Genomic DNA, 23,350 nt, shown 5'->3' with positions numbered 1-23,350 from the left:
ACGGTGAAGTCTAAACAGTCGAGACCTCAGAGACATCAGGTGATGTGGAAATGTTTTATTCTTACAGATTACAGGCAGAGTCACTGGTTTGGATCGGTCCTTCAGAGCGTCACCGAGACACCTGAACCTGATGCAGCTCTGAATGTCACAGTCGTGCTGAGCAGCTCAGCTAGCAGGAAGTAAATGTGAGTTATTGATCTTTGCTGATTTATCAATGATCAGGAAACAAAGGCACGGAATCAGCTGCAGTTAGAAATGTTCCAACAGTTTAACATGAAGGGCGACCGAGACAGAAGCGACTCCATTGGTCACGTGACGGGCCTCGACTGATCGATGCGTTTCAGGCGACGGGTCAGTCTGAGCAGCTACGCTCCGGGGTATTCAAAGACGGCGGCAGCTCCCATCCCGGTCCCGATGCACATGGACACAACGCCGTACGCCCTGCGGGGAACACAAGAGGGCGACAGTGAGAACACGTTTTCAAACGTACGAGGAGGCGAACGCGTGACCGTCGACACCGACCTCCTGCCTCTGCGTTTGAGCTCGTTGAGCAGCGTCACCACCTGCCGGGCGCCGGTGCAGCCCAGAGGGTGACCCAGAGCGATGGCGCCACCGTTCGGATTCACCTTCTCCGGCGGGATCCCCAGCTTCTCCACGCTGTACACCGCCTGAGAGGAAACGCCACCACCAGCAGCGAGACAGAGGTGGAGGCCAAAGGTTAAAGTGATAATCTTTATTTAAAAAGACAAAAGCAAATGAACAAAGTCTGGAGACTGAGAGGTCAAAGGGTAAATTCCTGCATGTGGAAACGCTTTGATGACTTCATACTTTATCTGTACTGTGTTAAAGAGATACTGACTGAAGCTGAACTCGGGCCGTACTGCAACACTGTACCACAAGGTGGCGCACAGAGTCACTGTGATATTTATTTAAAAACAATGTTATCATGCTTGACTCTGATTGGTCAGTAAGACCATCCATCCATTCTCTTCCACGTATCCTTAACAGCCTATCCAAGCTACCATAGGGCAAGAGGCGGGGTCACCCTGGACAGGTGGCCAATCCACCACCAACACAGAGAGACAAACAACCATTCACACGCACACCTATGGGCAATTTAGAATCACCAGTTAACCCCACTGACTGTTTGGACTGTGGGAGGAAGCCGGAGAGAACCCCCACAGACAGAGACTCCACACGGAGAGGCCCCGCCTTCTCGCTGTGGTGCAACCGTGCTGCCCACCACGCCAGTGTGCGACCCGTCAATAAGACTAAAAAAGGGATTGAGTTTATACACACACACACATAGACTCACATGCTGCCCCCTGCTGGCAGGAGTGTTCGTTTGGAGAGAGTAGCTACCTGCCTGAAGCGATACGTTGTCTCTGAACTCACCTGACTTGCAAAGGCCTCGTTAATTTCAAACACATCGATATCCGCCACAGAGAGTCCTGCAGAGAGAAGAACTCAGACATGTTGGACAAACTCACACTTTCCTCCACGTTCACGGGTGAGCTAAGCCCCGCCTCCCAGCTTTAGGAGGAGGCAGGAACCTGTAGGAAACATGCTAACGATACTGGAACAAAGATCTCTGGGTTAATTACGTCTTTCATGAATCTTAATCTGAAGTCGGAGGAGGACACGTCGGCGTACAAACACTTCCTACCTGCCTGCTGCAGCGCTGCCGGGATGGCGTACGCCGGTCCGATGCCCATCACATCAGGAGGGACGCCCACCACCGCGCTGGCCCTCAGGACCCCCAGCACCGGGAGACCCAGCGCCTCGACCGCAGACCTGCGACCGATCAGGACGGCCGCCGCGCCGTCGCTCACCTGGCTGGAGTTACCTGAGACAAACGAGCACGTGAGCTCCTGACGGCCGAGCGAGATTCATTCTGCGGCCCCGCCCGCACTCTGACCTGCTGTGGTGCTGCCGTCGGGCTTGAAGGCCGGCCGCAGTTTGGCGAGCCCCTCCAGCGTCGTCCCCGGTCTCACGCCCTCGTCTCTGCTGACCGTCACCTGACGCTCTTTGCCCTCGTCGTCCACAAACTTGGTGGTAACGGGGACGATCTCGTGGTCGAACAGACCCGCCCTCTGCGCCCGCGCCGCACTGTGTGGAGGAAGGACCGGGATTTGGTTGCAATGGAAACAGAAACAATCCTAAACATGCGTCAGTTTGTTTGACTTGGCTGCTCTAAACACTCAAGTTTTTTCTGCTCTTGCATCTCTGTGATGTCACAGAAGAGGGGACAGAAGCTTCCAGGCAGCCAATCAGAGGAAAGTTAAAGGGGGCTGGCCTTAAAGTGGGGATGGACCGAGCGGATTATTTATGTCACGCGCGGAGTGAAAATATGGAGCAGGAGATTCTTGCGTGTTGCTGAGACGTTCTTACTTCTGCTGGGAGCGGAGCGCGAAGGCGTCCTGCGTCTCTCTGGAGACGCCAAACCTCTCTGCCACGTTCTCCGACGTGATGCTGCAGAACAAACACGACACGTCTCAGTTAAGACAAAAATAACCGTTAACATTTCAGCTGGGAGTCATATTTCAGCTTTTTATAGACGGTAACCGACAAAATGACGCCTGTCAGGAGTGACGCGACTCATTTTTGAATCACTTCAGGATAAATTCTGCAGCTGGTTATGATCAGAACGTCTGCTCACACATGCAGCACTGTGTGAGAATAATTAGTGTTTATCAGCGAAATCAGGAACAATAAATTATGAAACGTCCTCCTTTCAGCTGGACAGGATCTACAATCTGATTCGCCGATGCTCGGCGCGTCGACGATCATAAACAACATCTGGAATTATAAAGCGTCTCACCCCATGGGAATGATGCAGTCTCTGGCTTTGTCGTTGTCCATCAGCCTGGAGCTCAGGTCGCCCGGGTTACCGATCCCTCGCAGCGACATGCTCTCCACGCTGCAAACAAACAGGAAACGCATCACTTCTGTCAGTGTGTCATAAAAACGGTTAACGTGTCCACACGCTGCCATAGGAGCTTAATCCCAGTGTATGACCATGACTGTGATCTGCTCAGGATTATTATGGTATGTCCACTTTAATGTACTTTTGATCAATTTATGTTTAGTTTTTAAATCAAATGTGACTTTTTATAAATTCAGATATTATTATTATGATTATTATTATTGTGTCAGATTAAAGTTCAAAGAGATCTAAATTAACTGTTTGTGTCTAACCTGTAATTTTCCTGACTCCTTAATTTTATTTCAAATAAGAATTTTTAGAGGAAGAAAACAGATTTGGACTTTTTAAAACCATGACCATCTACTCACTCACTGTTTATAATAAACATTTTAATGAATTATGAGGTAATTATTGGCAGAACTGGGCCTCCGTACATCGATGGCATAGTACATGTCATAAATTAGCTAAGAAAAGTAAAATAGTTCATTATGTGTGTTTATTTAAAAAAATTAAACTTCACCTGTTTACATGAAAAATATTCTTCATGTTTAAAACTCTCAGCTTTACTTGAGCAATTTTTTAACAACATCTGGATCGAGTGTTAAACCCACCCGCAGGCGAGGCCGAGGTCGATGGCTCTGCTCCTGATGGCTCCTGCACACACGGGTCAGAATTCGGTCATTCGGGTAAAAACCGGGCGGTTGGGTTAGTGGGAGCACGGCGGCGTTACCTGCTACGTTAAAGAGCGCCTGCAGGCCGGAGGAGCACTGCCGGTTCACCGTGTAGACGGGCACCGACTCAGGGAAGCCGCTGAAAGGAGGACGGAGCGGTGAGGAGCGCAGACAAACAGCAGGAGAGTGTCAGAGGCGTCAGACTCACCTGAGGAAGTGAGCCACTCGGGCCATCAGTGCGCCGGCGCCGGGCTGGAGCACGTTACCTGAACAGACAGAGGTTACATCTTCACCTACCTGCAGACAGGTGAGTCAGCCGACACATCAGAGCAGACGCGAAGGACAAAGCCTCACCCACACAGACGTCTCCCAGCCGCTCAGGCGACAGTCCGACGTCCTTCAGCACGGCCGACATCACGGCGCTCAGCAGCTCGTCAGGCGTGGTGTCCTGGAGGTGCGGAAAGAGTTAAACAGAACTTTATTCACAGCAAAGCAGAAAATAAATAAAGATCCCACAGCGCCCACCACAGCAAAACACGTTTAAACTTTGAGCCCGAATTTCAACCTTAAAAATATTAATAAAGTGAGGCGCTGTGACTGGAGGTCAAAGGTCATCCTGACCACACGCTGTCAGCCTCACAGAAAATAATCTGCGTGATATCAAACAACACATTCAAATAATTTATATATAAAACACTGTTGTGAGAATTTTCTTTGTATTTACATCCATGTAAACTTTGTTTCTAAATAGAAAACTGATCAAACAACAGCTGCTCTGAACCTAAAGCCGCCTGCTTAAATAAAGCGCGTCTAAAGAAAATAATCTGAAATAAAAAGTAAGATTAATGATAAAGAGACTTAACTGGGCGTCATATTAAGTTTCCTCGGAACTGCAGCTTAAAACCAGTGAAAATCACCGTAAAAACGGCCGTAAAGCAAACTTCGTGGTTTTCTGGCCTCACCTTCGCCACAGTTGGCAGGTAACCTGCACTCACCTTAAAGCCTCCCCTTTTGGCCTTTCCGATCGCGGTCCTGCGGCCGTGAACCACCACCACGTCCTCCGGGGAGCTGCGACTGCTCGCCGCTGTCGCCGAGCCGCAGTCCGACCTCCGTAAGTCCCGCCTGAAGTTCGACGAGCCGCCGGGAGGCAGGTGTCCGGAAATGATCTTCAGCCTGTGCATGACGGCGGAGGAGCTGACAGGAGACTCGCGGAGCGGAGTTCGGCTCCAGACTGGACTCTGAACCCAGAGTCCGCTCCAACAACATCCGGGTTCGTAAAGCCAGGACGGGAGGAGCGGAGGGACAAACAGTGCGCGCGCATGCAGCGGATTTATCAGGTCAGACGAAAAGAATCAGAAAATTTTAATTATCCCCAATTAAGATACGACAGAGCAGCATGTCGATGAGGATAAGGCCAGGGCATAAACAGGCAATAAGAGTGAGATAATAACAAAGGTGGCGCTCCTCCTCCTCTCGGTCCTGCAGGAAATGCAGCGGAGGCGTCGCCCAGAGGGGAGCATTGAAATGCGGGGAGAAGAATGTGAGAGGGGTCGTTGATGATTTTGGCTGCCTGTCTGAGGCCTGTTGGCTGAAAACCTGTCAGTTCTGACAGGCCGATGACTGTAGAGCACGCTGATGCAGTGTGCTGCAGTCTGTTCCTGTATGAAGGCTGATGGAGAAGGTCATGATGCTTCCCTGGAAGGCATCGTAAAAAGTCATGATGATGGCTGTGCTGACTCCAAAGGAGTTGAGTTTCCTAAGGAGGTGTAGCCGTTGGTGGCACCTCCTGAGAATCTCCTCTGTGTTGGCAGAGAATCTCAGGAGGTTGTCAAAGATGCTTCCCAGGTATTTGTACTCCTCAGCTACCTCCACTAGCTTCCCGTGACTGAAGCAGCCAGATCCATCTGCCTGCTGGAGAAGGTCACCACCGCATTTCAATGCCTCCCCTCTGGGCGACGCCTCTCTTTGGTTTTGCTCACATTCAAGTTTGGGGCTGTCACACCTCTCTACAAACTCGTGGTGCTGTGAGGGCCTGACAGCAGTGACAGGAGAACTGTGTCGTCAGCATATTTCACCAGGTGACAGAAAAGCGTTATTATAAGTTAGAACACGTTATTATATGTAGAAACATTGAGGGTAAATCTTTGTTCATTCACATTGAGCCAAAGGTCAGATTATTTATGATTTCATTCAGTATTTAACCATTTTTACTCTTTACGTTTGTAATTTTTAATGAAGTTTTTGTTTTTCTCGTTTCCCAAACATTTTGGAAAAACGTCAGAATTTGAAGCTGTTATGTTGATGTTTGTAATCTGTAATCATGTGAAATAAACTGGATTCTTTCTTTCAAAGTTTGGATTTCATGACCTCCTTTTCCTGCCTGAAAGTTACCAGAAAATATTTGATAAAAAGTAAACTACGAATGAAATGTTTTCATAATTTATTTAATCAGAAAACATTTTTCTTACTTCAAATTTCATTTGTGCTTTCTCGCACAAACTTTGGTTTGATTCGTTTATCAAATCAAAGTTAATGGAAATGCAGTAAAATTCCATTTTTATGTGAATTTATTACATTTTTCATTCACAGACTCGCTGGAATCATTTCTTCCCTCTGAAACGTTCAGATGGGATTTTTTTCAGCGTGAGACAAAAACTGAGACTCAGAGAAAAATCCATCAAACCTTTTATTTCCAAATGTGTCACAGTAACACATCGATAAGGCCGCCGACTCACTGCACATTCTGGCTGAAACAGACGACAGGAAACAAACAAACAAACAAACTATGTCTTCGTCTACGATCAAAAAAAAAAAAAAAAGTAATTTTTCAGATTACACAAAGAAAAAGAGGAAGACGAGTAGTGTCTGTCACAGAAATCCATTTACACACCTTCAACAAAAACCTAGGATAACATAGGTACACATGTGATTTTCAAAGTAAGAGCCCGAGGATTTTAAACTATAAAATTAAATAGAGTTAAAAATCACAGGAACATTTCAGTGAAACGTCATTTTAATTGCTTCAAACAAATCAGAAACAGAAAATCAGGAATGTGATGAACCGTCCACGAACACAAACTAAAATAAAACTTTGATTCCTTCATCAACAGCAGGAATGTTTAAGAATCTCACTTTTACAAATTTTATTAAATTCAAACGTTTTCTTTAAGGCAACAAACTGAAAACCTTCAGAGACGCTGCTCGCCCAGTCCTCCCAGTTTATGTTTGGAAGAAGTCCCCAAGTTCCTGAAAAATCTTAAAGCTCTGCTCCAGGAGAAGAAACTGTCTGACCAACCAAAATAAAACAGTTGCATTTGTGGGCTGCTTTATTTATTTATTTATGGCACGTTTGCACCAAAAGGTATTATTGGAAATTCCTGTGTTTAAAAACAAAGTTTAAAACCTAAAACGAACAAAGCGTTCAGCAGAAACGAACAGATGCTGTGACTGAGGCCAACACAGCTGTGCTGAAGCTCAAACAGGGCTGTCGTGTAATACCACTCGGCACCACAAGAGGGCGCAGTGAGACCTGAACCGTAATAAAGCTTCCCAAGAACGTGAGGGTGGAACAGAGAAACAGTTCAGGTGAAAACATCTGGAGCAGAATTTCAGGATTTTAAAGTCGCGCGGCGCTGAGCTGGTGAACGTTTATATCAAACGCTCAGGAACCAGATCAGAGAGCGAAATATCCTGACAGCCGTGACAGAGCTCAGAGGAAAAACTCCCACAAACAGCTGAATCAGACTACAGGGAACATATTGTCCTCCTGCTTCAGAGCTGATGTTCACATTCAGACTGCAGCCACACAAAGTCAAATCACTGCTTGTGTCTCTTTAATTATCTGGTTAACGTCCACCGTGAGTAATAAAAGATGTGTTCGATCATCTCAGTCGCTTTTAAAAGCAAACACACTCGTCTGTACTTGCTTTTATCTGGTGACCTGAATATCTGATTGATTGTAGTTTTAGTGTTTAATCAATAGATATGATCGACAGCTTGTGGAAGTCCTCTGTGGTTCTGTGGACTGAACAGACTAACACAAGACCTTTAAACGGGGCTTTCAGACAGGATTGCACAGGTGTTTGTAGTGTGATGTCTGCTGACAGCTGTGGATTAATCTGCCACTGAAAGTAGTCCCGACCAACCTGAAGCCATCGTCTTTTCTTCCAACTCCTACATAACGGAGACGATGAACAGGAGGGACGTCTTCTTGTTTCTTCACGTTTCCATCGAGTCGTCGTTGTTCCGTCTTTGAGGCTCAGCGAGTCCGTCTTTCCTTCGGTAACTTCCTGAGAACTCCACAGTTTTAAAGTCAACATGGCAGTGAAGCAGGAATCTCTGCGGCGCCCTCCGTTCCGCCCGTCAGGCGTAGAAGATGAGCTCGGGGATCTGGCCTCCCTGCACGCCAGTGCCGTTGGTGCTGTCGGAGGAGCACTGGAACTGGAAGGTCACTTTCCCACACTGCACCTCGGTCATGCCCTCCTGGCCGAAGTAGCTCAGCTCGTTGCCGTCCAGCACCACGCTGGCGGTGTAGAAAGTGTCCGGCTCGATCTGCACCGGGTACTCGAACGACACGGGGAAGGTGCTGCTCGAGCCGTCGGAGAAGTACTTGATGATGCGCTGGGCCATCGGTACGCCCTGGCGCTTCAGCTCAATCTTGGCGTTATATTCGGCCGAGCCGCAGCTGGAGCCGTACAGGCCGAAGCCGGCGATGAAGACGCGCTTGTCGACCGCGAACTGGATGCTGTCGCAGCGACCTCGGTACCGCCACTGGTTGCTCCTGTAAGCGCAAGACTGGAAGCGGTGGCAGCGTTGCGGCGACAGGCCTTTACGCGGTTTGGTGCAGAACAGCAGATCGGGCTTGTTGGCTGCGGTGTACCACAGGAAGATGTCATTGGTCTCGTTGAGCGTGAGCACGCCAGACTGCGCCGCCCCGTTGGCAAAGTCCTCCAGCGCCATGGCGGGGATGCGGATCAGGTAGATGGCCTTACCCAGCACCAGGCGCTTGTTCTCGATGGTTGGCGGCAAATCCTGCCTCTGACACTCGGCCTCGGCCCAGTTCAGCGCCGCCTCGAACACCACCATCTCTTTGGCGTTGAGCGTTTCCCGCCGCAGGATGCTCTCCAGCGTCTGGACGTCGATGTCGCAAAAACCCTCAGAGCGCAGCGCGAGCTCGGCCTGCGCGTCGATCACCTCCCAGCAGCGCTGCGTCAGGTCGGGTTCCTCGAACAAGCAGCTCTGCGACAGCAGCACGCAGGCGTTCTTTGCACTCAGGCTGGTCTCCAGGAAGTTGACGCAGGCTCGTGCCAGATGAGGTACGATGTACTTCTTGGCAGCATAGAGGGTGGCGAGCACCGTGTCGGCGCAAAGGTCGATCTCATCGCAGTAGATGTACCTGCAGAGGCAAAGGCACGGTTGTGGGTGAGCGGTCAGGTGTTTGTGTAACGAGGTAAACAAAATCAAAGGTTGACGCACTTCAACATGGCGAGGAAGGACGGTGGTTCTACGTCGGGGATGCGGATCTCGTCCTGATCCTCGGCCAGCTCGCCGTAGAACATGGCGTGGAAGACGGAGCTGCCGACAGCCAGGACGTACTGCCAGAACAGAGAACAACGAGGACGATGTCAGAGTCGAGAGTTACACTTTGAACACAACGACGCCCTGAGATTATCAAAGCTCAAAGAACAGGAGAACCACAACTGCATTTTATATCCTTTCACAACACTCGTGGTTACTTTAATTACCAATAAAAACAATATTATAAACTTCCAGGAATAACAAAAAACATGATGCTGATGTGCTGAGATTTAAACTGAGTCTAGCTGACGGGGGTGAAGTGGTGGCGAGTTTCAGACACGAGGCGTGGAGCAGCTGAAGGCTTATGGCGAGTAAACACTGGAGCCAGTGATGCTAGATCTGGTTAAAGCGCAGAACTCAAAGCGCTTTATACAACATTCACCCTCCCCCCTCTTAAGTGCTTTCTAGCTAACATTTACACTCTGACGGATGCTTCGGGGAGAAGCTTGGTATGTTGCCCACGGATACTTTAGCATGCAGTCAGAAATCAAACCAAACTTTAATTCATAGATGCCCTGATCTCCGGCCACTGACGCAATGCTCTACATTCTGATTACAGACAAACTGTTCACTGAGTGATTTGACACAGCCTGGTGTTCACATGCGGATCAAGGCTGTATCTGTTCTACGCTCTTTTATGGACCGTGGCATCGTATTTTTGATCCTTTTAGTTGTATGCTCATCTAATGGCTGAGCACTGATTACATACGACAGGCAAACACTTTTAAATTTAAGACTCTCCCATTCGTCGCGGGCTGATCCTTGCTGGAATCTGGGCGACGCCAGCCCGCCCTGACCGGACCCTCCGACCGGCTTCTTCCACCTACCTCTTCCTAACCAAGAAACGCTACAGGAAACGCGGTAGAAGGAGCGGCCGTCGCGTTCGCCTCAGGGTCTACTTTGAAGCCAGAGCCACTGGCTACCCACATGCCAGCCTGGACATTTGATCTTCTTTCCCTCCTTGCAGGAGCGCTCTGATGCTAAGTTGCTCACCCACCGTTCGATCTGCTCGGCTGACCATGAAGCTTACCCTTCCCTTCCTGTGGCATGTTTTCCTGCTGGGGTTTGGATAACATCGCTCCAACGCGGATTTTGCTGAAGCAACCTAAGTGTCCTACGACGCACCACCCGTGGCGATTTAGCCCCTAGGATACGGATGGCATTGCTCAATGTCAGGTCGCTGGTCAATAAGACCTTTCTCTTAAACGACTTCCTCTCCACTAACGGGATTGATGCTTTATTCCTGACTGAAACCTGGATTTGTCCTGGTGAGCTCATCCTTTTTTCCGATCTTCTTCCATCGGATTGTGTCGCTTTTAGCTCACCAAGGATTACTGGTAGGAGTGGCGGCGTAGCCTCGGAGATGACTCTGCGTGGTGGTTTACCGACTGCCTAAATATAGCAAATGTTTTATCACGGACTTTGCTGATCTCCTAGGTTCGGTTCTTTTTAAATTTAGTTGTGTTCTCATTGTCGGTGATTTTATCATACACAGTTGCTGTAAGGATGACCCCTTTGCTAAAGACTTCCTCGCTTTAACGGACTCTTAACCTGGTTCAGTGGGTTAATGACCCAACGCATGTTAAAGGACTTGTTTTTTCATATGGTCTGGACATTTGTGAATGAATATTTTGTCTTCTTTTGCAGCCATTCTTTCCCGAACCTCCTTGAAGCTGTTTGTTGTTATTGTGTTGCTGTGATATTCTGGTTTTATAGTCAGCTCCATGCGAACATGGTTTCTGCTAAACCGCGACAGCCTTTCATTAACTACTGATCGCTCCAGTGTTCAGAAATCAGCTGAGTCTTTAGCTAGAATCATGTGACCACAGATGTCCTTATTCAGCCTGCTCTGAGATCTTACTGAGACCAGTCTGTGCTCCTCACTGTATTTCTGACCTTCAGGCAGTGATGTCCTAACGTTTGCAGAGACTCAGCTGAAAGCATTAGAGTTGATAAAGCTGCCTGAGGAGCGAGCTGGTTGTGAGTGCTGAGCAGAATCTTCTGTGCTCTGAAACTGTCGAGTGTTTGCGTTACCTTGTGTCCGGGCACCCGCTGCGTCCCCCCCGGTGGTCCCACGACAAAGTGAACATCTGCCATCATCTCATTGTTGAACATGACTGAATTCCTATAAGAACACAGCAGTTTTGAGGGTTTGCTTAATGAAAAGACACCAAAGCAGGAGCAACCTGTCAGACCTGCAAACTCATCTTTCAAATACAGAAATGCTGGATGTGTGTCTGAGAAAGCTGCATGATGATTGAGGGTGAACTAAACATCCAGGACCCGTTCTCGGGGCTCTCACATTCTTGCAGCCGAGCATTTTAAAGTAATTTTTAAAAAGTCTTTTGCTTTTTAAATTCCGCTGCTGGCTTTTTCGGAGAGAATTTTAATCCTTTCTCTCTAGTGCTGGATCTCGGCCTCCTCCACACACCCACCTCTCTCTGATGGTGGGGTACAGGCCCTGCCAGTTACAGCTGGTGATGCTGGTGTTGTTGTTGGTGAGGTTCTGCTGCTGGTACTGCTGCACGGAGGCGGCCGGGACCAGCTTCTTGGTGGGAAACAGCTCCGCAGCCATCGTCCTGCAGTCAGACCGCGAACCCGCTCATGGCAGCCCGGGGAGCCGGTGCCACTGGAGGACGGAGAGGAGAAGAGGAGCGCTGGGAGGAGAAACCAGAGTCTGCTTAAAACCCGCAGGATTTTAGCTGCGCGGAGCTAACATTAGCACAGCCAAACACATCTCGATACTTTCACCAAGTGTTTCAATAAAAGCGACAACAAATGACAAATCTGCAGCAGTAAAACCCCGAACCGGTGTGAGCAGGCAGCCCGACCCCGGAGTCCAAAATAAAAACTCATCTTATAAACGTGTTCCGTTTGTTAGCAGGTTTATGCTAAGCTAACTGAGTTATTTGCCACTTTAAAAAGTTCATTTCGCTTCTAAACTTCAGCCGTTTGTTAAATCGGTGCGTTAACACTCACCGTAAAGCCGCACAGATGTGCTTTCAATTATTTCCTCCTCATAAAACACGGTGTGTTGCTTTTTTTGTGCGTTTAGCGGAGCAGCTCTTGTTTCCCTGCAGGAGCCGCAGGCCTGTCAGCCAATCAGAGCGCAGCAGCGCCACACAGAGGCTTCTTCGTTTCCGTTTGGGAATCCAGCCTGAAGGCGAATCAGCGCCACCTGGCGGACCAGCGCTGCTTAAAAACCTGGTTTCTAAACCTTCAACAAGCAGCTTAAAACTGTTAATATTTATTACATAAAATAATAAAAATAATTGATAGCCAGTCTAACTACAGAGTCTGGTCAATAATAATTATAGTGGTCGAGACTTAGATAAACAAGAAATCAACCAATAAGATAGCAGAAAATCTTTAAAAAAACCAAACCTATGTGATAATCTGAGAGAAACTAAACTGACCGACTTCAGAGTGTTGTTTTTCCGTCTCTCGTTCCCGTCAACACTTAGAAAACAACAATGAAACCACGCAGGATGATATACAACATATTTCTTTATTGTTACTGATAAATCTGTCACTCTCCCACTCTGAAGGCAAAAAGACACAAAAAAGCCAAAACACAGTGTGTGAACTGTATGTACAGCCCGAGCAGCTCCCGTCGTCCCTCCTGCAGTTTCACAACAAAACACATCCACAGTTTACAGGCAGGATTCAGTCTGGAGTTCAGCTCACAGAAGATTTCATCTGCAAACACTGCACAGAGACGGAGCCGCGTCCCCGAGTTTATCACCGAAGAGGAAGCAATGAGACGTGGTTACAGGAGGACATGTTGGCCTCTGTTAAAGGAGTCAGGATTCATTTTTATTCAGCTTTAAAATAAACTAAAGATATGATGGAAGCAAATTAAAATAAATACATTTTGTGCACTTTGTCAAAACTCACACTCTGAAACCTGTTGTTGCTCCACCAGACTTAGAAATATCATAAATGTGCTCCAGTGTGAGTCTGCTTGTTTTGCTCTGCAGGTTTCTGTCAGCGCTGAGAGAAAACCCGGCAGAACAGAACAGGAAGGAGAGCAAATTTAATCAGTTACACTCAGTGAAGCTGAAAGTCTTCAGTTCATCCAGATGAAGACGTATGAAAGACTGACGACAAACTGAAACTAATTTTGGGCAACAGAAGCTTCATAAGTGAGCGAGCGGCGTCTGTGCAGATTAGTACAAATCTTTAAACTTCTGAACCATTTAGGAACTCAGCGCTGACTCCATGTTGCTCTCAGCGGGCAGCTGAACATCATTTTCAACAAACTATGAATGTTTTTGGCAACTTTGCAACATAAAAATAAAAGCTGCCATCACACGTGTTCAATCTAAAGCTGTGCTGTCGTCACTGAGAAAAGACTGAGACATTTAAGAAGCTGAAAACCATCAAACGTTTGTTATCTTCGACACACGACTACACGACGCAGACGCTCTACAATCTGTCAAACCGATGAGTTGTTTTTGTTTAACGGGATGAGGCAGTGAGGATTGAAAACGTCCACAAGTTCCTTTTATGGAAGAAAAAAACAAAAACGAATTAAATTGATTCATTTTAATGCAGAAATCAGCCAACTGTGTGGATATGCCCTTACTTTGGAAACCAAACAGGAAGTTGCCCGCTCGTATCGCGGACAAAACTTTTGAAAACAGCCTCGAACACAGACGCGTGCAGGTAGAGGTGAAAGTCGTGGATAAAAAGCTTTTACAGGAAGCGTTCACGTCTCTGTACAGACTGCATTCATGCTCCACACGAGTTTACAGGAAACACTCAACCTTTGAACTTTCTGCTCACCGACCCGTTGAAACCGCCCTAAATACGCTCTTTACACCAGTTAATAAATAGATTTGCTTTAATACCTAAAACTGTACACACATATATCTGTTAAGTCTTTGTACACGCCGACCGTTTCACACCACGATGGGAAGCAGCTGCTTTCTGAGACGATGCGTTTGGTTAAAAAACACAGAAGTCGTTAAAACATCAGCAGAAACCCCGAAAAGAAGAAACGACACGTTCAAGTAAAACAGAATAAAAAAGATCCGCCTCACGGCGCACAAACCGAGCTGGAAAGCAGATCTGCGGGCGCAGCACAGGTGTTACTCAGGTATGTTACAAGAAGGTAATTAGCATTGGCAACAGCAGGCGTCGGGATGAGTCGGAGGCGTCCGGGCCGATCCGTCTGATTTCTGGGGAGAACAGCGTCGCCGCAGGGTCACGCCCACAAAAGCAGCCATATATCTTACAACCCGTGAGTGAGTGAGGACAACCTTCCAGGTGAGGTTTCCCAAAAAGTCCCTGTTAGCGCCGCTCAGGGTTTGGAACAGAGCGCTCAGCGGATCAGAGATCGATGAGCAGCGTCTCGGAGGAGGAGGAGCCAAAGAAACCCCATCAGAGCTCAGGTGCAGCCAAACGGCCTCTGTTGTCCAGTGAAGGATTACTGCTCAGTCCCAGCAGGTGGCGCCCTCTCAGGTTAACCCCGCCCTCTCCAGTGAGGACCTTCATGTTCGGATGTTTGGGGCTGGAGCCAATCAGGCGCCGATTCTCTTTAATGTTGCTTCCCACCGAGCGCCAGTCATCGCCAACAGCAGGGACGAGAACCTGATGGACCCAACTAGGGACGGCGACCGTGATTGGCCAAAGTTCCTGCCTGTGTGGGCGTGGCTCAGGTGGAGCACATTAAAGGCGGGGACAGATCCAGGACTGTCCTCGCCGCCGCTCAGCTCAGGACGGACAGACTAACAAACGGAGGTCGTGTGAAGGTTAAACTTGGCCGCCATCACCTCCCCGTCCCGACTCGTCTCGTCTCCGGCGTCTCGGGTTTCTTCTGAGCGTCCGACAGAAAGAAGGCACATTACGATGAGACGTCTGCGGCGAGCCCGGAGCTGTTCGAGGGAGAACGCACGCCGCGGCCTACCGCGTGATAACTTCTTCCCCTCACTCAGAGGTCAGTTTGTTTTGTGGATCCAGGCCAGCCCGAGTCCAGCAGGGGGCGGGGCTTAACATGAGAAGAATCTTAAAGGGGGGGGCGTGGGGGGGATTGAGTGGGGTCACCTTCTGCAGAGGAAGCGACCTCCATCTGTCCAAAAATAAGAACCCCACCGAGAACGTTGGGGCGGTCAGCTGACCACATTCAGGTCATACGAAGACTTTGGCGAGCGCGTCGGCCCCGGCGCTGCCGATGTAGCACTTGGTGGGATGGAACGCCACGTCGTGGATGGACTCCTCGAACTTCTTACGATGTGCTGTGAACTCCTGGATGCAGGTTTTACTCTCCATGTTCCACAGACGGATCGAGCAGTCGTGACCTGACGGGAAGAGAGACAGCCAATCAGCACAGAGCAGCACTGTAAATAAAGATGGAGGCCGTTACAGGACAAACAAACGATTGTTATTGTTGTTACATGGATACGTTTGTGTTTTTCATCATAAACGGACACTTCCTGGTTTCCTGATGCTGCGATTGGCTCGGCTGTGAGAACAGCGCGTTTTACTCCAGAGCTCTTAGAGTGAAAATAATAAATACAGGAAGTACCCGTAGGCTCTTTATAAAGTCTGATAATATTATGGGATGTGCCAGCTGGCGTGCGCTCGGATACTTACTTCCTGACATGAGGTAAAGGCCGTTTGGATCCACAGCGAGACTGGTGACAGCGTCCAGGTGGGCGACCATGGCGTGGATGAGCTTACCTTCAGTTTGAAACACGGTTAAAGTTTAAATTTGATCTGCGAGGCAACGAAAGAAGCGAAGCTGAGGACACGTCACAGCGTACCTGTGTTGTTATCGAAGAACTGGATGTGGCGGTCCTCCTGAGCGGTGATGGTGATCGGCAGCGTGGGATGGCTCAGCACTTTGTTGATCTTGCAGGGAGCTTCTGCGTGGAGGCGGGCGTGAGGAGGAAGGAGAACATTAGCAGTAAATACGTGTAAGCGTCAGAGCATCAGCTCGGCCTGCGGACGGCGCCGTGACACCGACGACGCTTCGAAACGGCAGCAGAATTAACTGGCAGACGCACAAACGAAAGTCTCTGCGAACTTCTCGTCGACACATCTGAAGCCTGCTTCATCCTGCTCATTGGTGAACGTGATTTAGAGGCGGAGCTCTGCAAACGCCGTTGGGACGCAGAGCAAAACAAACGTCGTAAACTCAGATTTTACTCACAGCAGAACAAAGAAAACGGAGCGGAGACATTTTTAGAAAGAGACGGCCGGAGGAGCCCTCAGCAGCTGATCGGGTGTCAGCAGGTCGGTCACATGATCGGGGATAAACAGACTCACGCGGACGGTTCGTTTCCTCAGTTTGAACATGTGACGTGTTTCTGTCGTGAGTAAAATGTCTGTTTTTATTCACGCTCTTTGTTCTCGGGTTGTAAATACTCGCCGAGCTCGTGGTCGTACCTGGAGGACCGGCCGACTCCAGCTTCAGGACGAGCTGCTGCGTCTCCATGTTGAAGAGTCCGATGTGTCCGGTGTCGAAGGACGTCACCATGTGAGCCGGCTCGCTGCTCACCAGGTCGACCGAGGTCGGGACTCCGAGCTCTGAGAGAGAGGCAGAGACTCAGCACAGCGCCACTTAAGCTCCTCCTCCTCGAGGAGTAACTAAAGGGACATAAAACTGCGCCTACTTGAAGCTGCGGTGCAGATGTTCTCACAGATGTTCTCTTACCTCCTCGCTCGTTGAAAACAGCGAGAGACGGCGAGGTGTCGGCGGCGCTCCACAGCCGCACCGTCCCGTCGGCCGAGCAGGAGAGGAGGCGGCGGTGAGCCGAGCTGTAGACCACACCCCACACCGCGTCCGTGTGACCGCACAGCGCCCCCCGCAGGACGGACGGCTCTGCAGAGGAAACGAGAGCAAATCCTCACGTGAAGATGTGAACACAGAGCACGACGAAGGCGTGTGCTGGGAGGAGCCGGGTCGTACCATACGAGTCGTAGGGGTCGATGTTGGGGTTGGGGGTGTTCCAGCTCTGAATGGTGCCGTCTACGCCCCCGCTGAAGCACTGCTCGCCGCTCGAGCTCATGGTGACGCACAACACGGCTCCGCTACAGGACGAAATCAGAATGACAGACACTTACGTTGGTTTTATGACCGCATGAACGGAGTCGGGCTGAAGGTGGGCGGTGCTGGGAACGCTCCCACGCTCACCTGTGGGCTCGGAATGTGTAGATGGGCTCCACATCCAACGCCGCGCACCTGAGGACCGAAGCAGAGGAGTGAGACCGCCGGCTTCTAAAAGCCGTGTTCGTTTGTCCTGTAACATCAGCTCAGGCTGCAGACTGCACGATGCCACAGAAGCCCCGCCCAACTGCAGTTTAAACCTGTTTGTGAGGGGCAGCCAATCAGAGGAAAGTTTGCTTAACCCTTTAGAGCCGGTCGGAGCGGACACGCTCCATTTTGCGTAACTATTTTTAAATCCCAGTAGCACTGCAACCATGTAAGCTAGCGCAATAAAAAAATTTTTGCATATGAAACCGGAGGAGTTGTACTTACATCTGATGCCATCAGCTTGTCCTTGGTCACAGTTTCCTTCCACATAAAGCTTTGCAAAAACTGCATAAAAGCACTTGTAGCAACAAAAACATAATATTCCAGAAACAGGCTTTGCCGATCGATCAGCTGTTTGTAACACTTCCTACGTCTATCAGCGCGAACTATCACATGACCGCCATGACCTGCCCGAAACCGGAAGTGATGTCATTTTGCGGAAATGTAGTTTTTTACCATCAGGGCCTTATGAGCCTATACTGGTGTTTTTAAAAGTTATGTTTGACTTTATGACTTTGTGTCGTTTCTGGGATGCTGAGGACTCATATTGCACTGCTGGAAATAGTTTATTTTGATGCACATGCTGTTTTTTTGCAAATTTGCATTATAATATTTATTTTTGTTTTTCCTGCAGTGTATAAAAATTTGTGTATTTCAAAAATAAAATTATGAAGACACTCAAAAACTAGTTTGTGAAACTTTTTTGTATTTACAGTTTTGAGGGATAAGCCTCTTAAATTTCTCTAACTAGAAATATATGTTAAAAAAACAAAAAGATTTTCAATTTTTTTGTAGTTTATTGCACTTTTTTGCAATTTATGTAATTACTATGCACCTAATGCAGACATATTATTACAATTTGGGCTGTAATGGTTGTATTGATGTATAGCAGCTTGAAATGCTCCAAAAAATGGCTCCACAGCAGGTAAACATATAATATAAGCTCTGGCGGACTTGGTTCTATGTCAGGTCTTAAAGGGAGAGGAGCTACAACGACTCGTTTCACAGAGGGGATAAACCGAGGCTCAGGATCATAATCAGAGGAGGATTCTTTTGAGGAATCATGCAAAGCTACGTTAGCAGAGTCTACATTTGGATCCACGAGCCAGGCCAGCAGTCCCTCTCAGAGCGTTTTCAACTTCAGGGGCGGTATCTCGCTCAGGGGGACCGCCGCCGTTCGACCCCATGACCTTCCGATCATGGGGCCACTCTACACAACCACTCTGCCTACTGAGCTGTCCCTGCCCTGTTTCAGAGAATACGTGTGTGATGGCAAAACGTGGAGTCTCACTTCTTGGCGGGCGCCGTCTTCTGGAGGTTCCACAGTTTGAGGGTGTGATCCTCGGAGGCGGTGACCAGAACCGGCTCCACCGGGTGGAAGGCCAGACTGCGCACCGAGTCAAAGTGGCTCCGCAGGGTAAACTTCGGGTTCCACGTCTTCCTCAGTGCATCTTTGTTGTTGGCGATCTGAGGGAGGGAAAAGGTCTCATTAAGCTCTCTGATAGGTTAGAATCAGCTGTGGGGGCGGAGCTCTATGTCAGGGTGCAGGAGCACTGTGGAAACACTCCTTGAATATTCAAAACAAAACAAACCACGAGTGGAATCAGGTTTTACTCGCTGCTCTTCATCTTTTCTTTCTGGGATTATGTCCACGAGGGGGCGTGGCCTGAAGCAGCCTGTGACAGGTTAACGTTACTCACGTCGTACATCAGGCCCTCGGCCTCGTTAGCAACGGTCAGTCCGGCCAGCTCTCCCAATCCGAGCTCGTTAGAAACCGCCTCGTCCACTCTGCCCAGAATGAACGACTTCCCCGACGACGGCAGGAACGTCATCGCCTCTGCAGGACACAGGAAACGTTTGAACATTCACGTCACTCACACATGACCGCTGAGCCGAGACGGAGGGAGGGCTACCATCATCGGGGCGTCCGACTTCGTGCTCGTTCAGCCTGGGCACGCTCGACCGAGAGGGGGGCGTCACGGCCGGCTGCATGGAGGGCAGGTCCTCGGCGTCCCGCAGGTTAGCCAGCATGTCCTGCAGCTTAGACCGGTTTGGTCCTGCAGGAGGAAGAAGAGAGACGAGAGAGGATGAGGAGGGGACAGGAAGCCTGATGAAGGCGGGAGAACAACGACGTTTGGAGGGAGAGATGAAAAATAAAACGTGAAACGTGAAGATGGAAAGAAGGAGCGGCAGCAGCTCTGCGAGGCATCGATGGCAAACAAAAGCAGAGAAACAAAGAAGACGAGCGAAGAGCAGGAAGGACAGAAACCTGCCGGACAGACGGCGACACGATGCAGATGAGTCGCTGCCATCGCAACACGAGCACGGACGGAAACCAACAGGAAGTAAAAAAACCTGAAGATAACCCAAAGAACATAACCTGACGCAAACCAGGGCGCAGTTTCCACAGCGCAATAAAGTTTCCTACAAATCATCTCAGTTTGAAAAGCACACTGATGGTCCAGCTGTGAAGGAGGACACTGTGGTATCTGCACATCTGGACGGCGTGAGCATTAAAGCGGCTCAGGTCTTACAACCTTCCACTCCACCGTCTTACGCTCCAGCACAACCAGAGCGCCACGCCTCAGTGGCTGCAGTTCCTCTAACATGCAGCAGAGGCAGCAGTGAGTCAGTCCCCACAGACTCGTGTTCAAACTTTACAGCAGAAACAAACGTGTTTACAGCCTGATACACAAACTGTTTGATCTCTCTGTAACCTGATAACTCATTTAAAGTTTGCATTATGAGGGGCGTGGCCTCTTTGACTGTCACCTGCAGCTGCTAGCTGTCTGCTAGACTTCACCTCAGCTAACTGTCGTCCCTCGACTGTTCATCTTTTGTATACAGCCTCCTAACTGACCCTTGAAACGGTTGGATGCTACGACAGCTTCATTCATAAACCAAACAGAGGGTGGAGGCGAATCCTCCAATGAGATTTCCCAAATAACAAAGCTGCCATCTAACATGTGACACACAGAGGACCAGTGATGGGACTGAGGCGATGTGAGGAGGGAAAACTTAGAGGTGGAAAAGAGAATAAATAGTTTATTATTACAGGAAGAGGGTGAGGGGAACAAAAGGTAAAGAGGGTGAGGAGGGAGGATGAAGCACAGGCCTGCAGCACGACTTACTCTTCACCCCCTTCTTGCCCTTGCGTTCCTTCCTGTACTGCTCCTTGAGCTGGGCTATCAGCCCCTGGTCCACATCCCAGGCCATTTCACCCAGAGGAGACTGCTCTTCCTTCTCTACAGGACGGAGGGGAGGAGGCGGGGAGGAGGGGAGGGAGGAGAAGGGAGGGAGGGGAGGCAGAAACATGTTGTGAGTGTCTGGATGCAGTACAGTTCAAATCCATCCCTGAGGGAGACGTGATGACGAGCGAGGAACCTCAGACAGACGGGGGTAGCCCAGCTATGCTGTCGCTTTCATCTGCCAGCTGACCTCGCTCTACGGCGCCCCCTGTGCTTTACACACGTGTGCAGAGCCAGGCCAGCGGTCCCTCCCTCCTGTGAAACCTCGGCTAACCGCGTCCCGCGGAAACACGACGACGGCTGCAGAGGCAGCGAGTTGAGCGCCTCCTACAGGCGAGAAGGATGCAAAGATTCCTCCTGTACCATTCATCCCAGATAACCTCAACCAAAGATGAAGGCGACCTCACAGAATCTGCTCACCGTCTTACATCAACTTTAAAAATGTGCTGAATCTGTGTCTGTACGAGCGGGTCCAGGATTAACGATGTTTTTGTCCCTCGCAGAAAACACTCAGACCCAGAAGGAATCAGCTGGACGCTTCGTCCCACGTGAAGCTGAAAGCGTGAACGCGCTTTTTTCACATTTCCTCCAGTGAATCATCAGAGAAATCAAACATTCACATCGTGATGCAGCGAGTTGATCTGCGCCGTCTGAACAGCTTAAAGGTGTTTTTCACGCTCAAGTCATGAGACAAAGGATGCTTTCTGTAAAAAACCATGAGAGTCGAGACGCAGTCAGTTTATTCTGTTTCCTGTTAATCCTGCAGTTATTCACCTTCTTCTGTTCATGAGCTTCTACATTTTAAACAGTAAACCGGCTGTTCAGACTCTGCCTCTCCTCCGCTGTAGGGGGCGCAGTTCCACAGGTGTAGAAGCAGTCTGATGGGGACAAGCATTATCTGTACAAGGTCAAAGGGCACACCGGGCTCCACAGATAAGCGTGCAGTGACGGAAGCTGCCATGGTAACGGCGAGCTGAATGAAAGGTGAGAGGACGATGGAGCTGAGACGGGCAGCTCCATCATAACCGAGCAGCCAAACGGGTTTTATCTGCGCTCGGCTGCTGTAATATCTCAGTGTGAAGGCGGAGGCAGCGTCACAGACCGCACTTCAAGATGGAAACGGCGTTAAAGCGGAGACGAAGCTCGGCGCTGCGGCCTTTCACGCCGTGAGCACACAGTGAGACCCGCTGCACTGAGTCAGCGCTCCTTTACTATCTCGACTCGAGTGTTGAATCACCGAGCGCGTGGGGAGCTCTCCGTCATTGGCCGAATGACACTGGACCGGTTGCTAAGCAACAGCAGAAAAAGGGTTTCTTTATGTAAACACAGAGGACGGCGGGTCAGGACGAGCTTCGGTTTGTTTTACCTTCACGAAAAAGACGTCTGCAAAAAAGAGCTGAAACGTAACTTTATTACAAACTCGTTTAAAAACGATCAGAATTAAACTCACAGCTTTCACAGGTGCTGCACGGATGCTTGACAAAACAAAGACACTTCCTGTTTGCTCTTTCTAACCTCACTCCTCCAACTTATTAACATTAAGAAAAGTTTCTAAAGGTCAAGTTTGCCTCAAATCTGCCAGTGACCTGCAGGTCGCTGTAGACAGGAAACTGGAGTTCCACAGGGCGCGACTGCGGGTCCTCCTGCATTCACGCTCTGAACTCCGGAGTCGTCTTTTACCACTGTGGTTAAAGCTTCACTCGCTAACGTTCTGATGCTCTGAAACCCATCGGGCGACTCACCCCACTCGCCGCTGTCATCCCCGCTCCTTGACTCGGGCGATCCGTCCAGCTCGTCTGGACTCGCCAAGAAATCAAAACCCTTCAGCGCCTCCTCCGTGTCCAGGTCATCGCTGAGGTCAGAGGTCGTGGAAGACGGCGTTGACGAGTGTTTCTTTCTCACCATCTGTGCAAAGGTAAAGCCACGTTTTTATAGCTGATGTTTACAGGTTTTAAGTTTTACACGTGCCCGGAGGTCACGCAGCGGGAGAAACGTGACTGCTGTCAGTCGGCGCGTCAAAGTGGCTACAAGGAGGAAACCGTCCTGCTCCAGAAGACACCGACGAATCTGTAAATATTTGCCATTTGAGGACATTCGCCTTCAAAGTAAAAGCCTTGTCTTACTGCTGAAGCACACACGTTTCAACAGGCTCAGCTTTTACTCTGAAGGCGAGCGCTCGCAGATATGCAGCCCAAGCAATGATGGTGGAGATGATGGAGTTCCAGGCTGGGCAGCACCTGCAGCACCCACACGAGCTCCATAAATGCTTCTTATGACAACAATATTATAACTTAAAAATCACACGTGGTCTCAGTTTGGACATGAAAAACATAAACGTGCCGTTTCCAGATTTTTACAGACTGAAAGCTGTGGTTTACTCGCGTTTGTAAGATGAGGAACAGCCTAATGACATTCCTGTGCTCTCCGTTACAGACGAAGCAGTCAGCACACAGGAACACGTTCCTCACAGTGAGCGGGCTTCATCGGGGTCTGCAGGCACAGCCACACAGAGACCCTGTGGAAACTGGGAATGCACACTTTCATCCACAGTTACAGAGAGTGAAAATAATCTCATACATTAAGAAAAAGTGAAATGACGGGAGTGTGTCAGCCTCTTACTGCAGCCAGGTCCAGGATGGTTTTGTCCCTCCCCTCGCTGTCCTCGTCC

The 23,350-nt window shown here is 49.4% G+C and overlaps 3 protein-coding genes across 6 annotated transcripts in view; all 3 read right to left on the bottom strand.

The window, feature by feature from the left end:
- Positions 1 to 40: 40 nt before the first annotated feature.
- acaa1 (acetyl-CoA acyltransferase 1) lies at positions 41 to 4,898 on the bottom strand. The gene is made up of 12 exons (XM_004538656.6): positions 4,593 to 4,898; positions 3,952 to 4,045; positions 3,806 to 3,863; positions 3,657 to 3,736; positions 3,538 to 3,580; positions 2,822 to 2,920; positions 2,392 to 2,472; positions 1,919 to 2,109; positions 1,667 to 1,846; positions 1,396 to 1,451; positions 523 to 668; positions 41 to 441 (listed from the first exon to the last, which is right to left on the bottom strand). Exons 1-12 carry the CDS (start codon positions 4,776 to 4,778, stop codon positions 366 to 368), a joined length of 1,290 nt encoding a protein of 429 aa, XP_004538713.2. The 5' UTR covers positions 4,779 to 4,898; the 3' UTR covers positions 41 to 365.
- Positions 4,899 to 6,270: 1,372 nt separating this feature from the next.
- Positions 6,271 to 14,364, bottom strand: LOC101466369 (BTB/POZ domain-containing protein 3). 2 transcript variants are annotated; one of them, XM_076885439.1, is made up of 5 exons: positions 14,231 to 14,364; positions 11,610 to 11,831; positions 11,209 to 11,299; positions 9,073 to 9,191; positions 6,271 to 8,992 (listed from the first exon to the last, which is right to left on the bottom strand). In XM_076885439.1, the coding sequence occupies exons 2-5, from the start codon at positions 11,747 to 11,749 to the stop codon at positions 7,960 to 7,962; spliced, it is 1,383 nt and encodes a 460-aa protein (XP_076741554.1). In that variant the 5' UTR covers positions 11,750 to 11,831; positions 14,231 to 14,364; the 3' UTR covers positions 6,271 to 7,959. The 2 variants fall into 2 exon arrangements, with proteins under 2 accessions (XP_076741554.1, XP_004538714.1); XM_004538657.6 differs by lacking the exon at positions 14,231 to 14,364 and adding an exon at positions 12,154 to 12,312.
- strn (striatin, calmodulin binding protein) overlaps positions 12,664 to 23,350 on the bottom strand; it is a 35,087-nt gene continuing 24,400 nt past the window's right edge. The window contains exons 6-18 of one of the 3 annotated variants that reach the window (XM_004538658.4): positions 23,302 to 23,350; positions 22,425 to 22,587; positions 20,566 to 20,679; positions 19,348 to 19,491; positions 19,135 to 19,271; positions 18,726 to 18,901; positions 17,315 to 17,362; positions 17,090 to 17,211; positions 16,835 to 17,002; positions 16,567 to 16,707; positions 15,942 to 16,043; positions 15,772 to 15,858; positions 12,664 to 15,476 (exon numbers count right to left, since the gene is read on the bottom strand). The exon at positions 23,302 to 23,350 is cut by the window's right edge and continues 87 nt beyond it. In XM_004538658.4, the coding sequence (XP_004538715.2) occupies positions 15,307 to 15,476; positions 15,772 to 15,858; positions 15,942 to 16,043; positions 16,567 to 16,707; positions 16,835 to 17,002; positions 17,090 to 17,211; positions 17,315 to 17,362; positions 18,726 to 18,901; positions 19,135 to 19,271; positions 19,348 to 19,491; positions 20,566 to 20,679; positions 22,425 to 22,587; positions 23,302 to 23,350 (1,621 nt within the window). In that variant the 3' untranslated portion in view covers positions 12,664 to 15,306. The remainder of the gene's footprint in view (positions 15,477 to 15,771; positions 15,859 to 15,941; positions 16,044 to 16,566; positions 16,708 to 16,834; positions 17,003 to 17,089; positions 17,212 to 17,314; positions 17,363 to 18,725; positions 18,902 to 19,134; positions 19,272 to 19,347; positions 19,492 to 20,565; positions 20,680 to 22,424; positions 22,588 to 23,301) is intronic. The other 2 variants (XM_076885425.1, XM_004538659.4) reach the window with 2 other exon arrangements.

The sequence above is a fragment of the Maylandia zebra genome, linkage group LG6, assembly GCF_041146795.1.
Source record: "Maylandia zebra isolate NMK-2024a linkage group LG6, Mzebra_GT3a, whole genome shotgun sequence".
In the NCBI taxonomy this organism is placed as follows: Eukaryota; Metazoa; Chordata; class Actinopteri; order Cichliformes; family Cichlidae; genus Maylandia; species Maylandia zebra.
The sequence above is the reverse complement of the archived record's forward strand: the minus strand, read 5'-3'. Positions and strand labels throughout refer to the sequence as shown.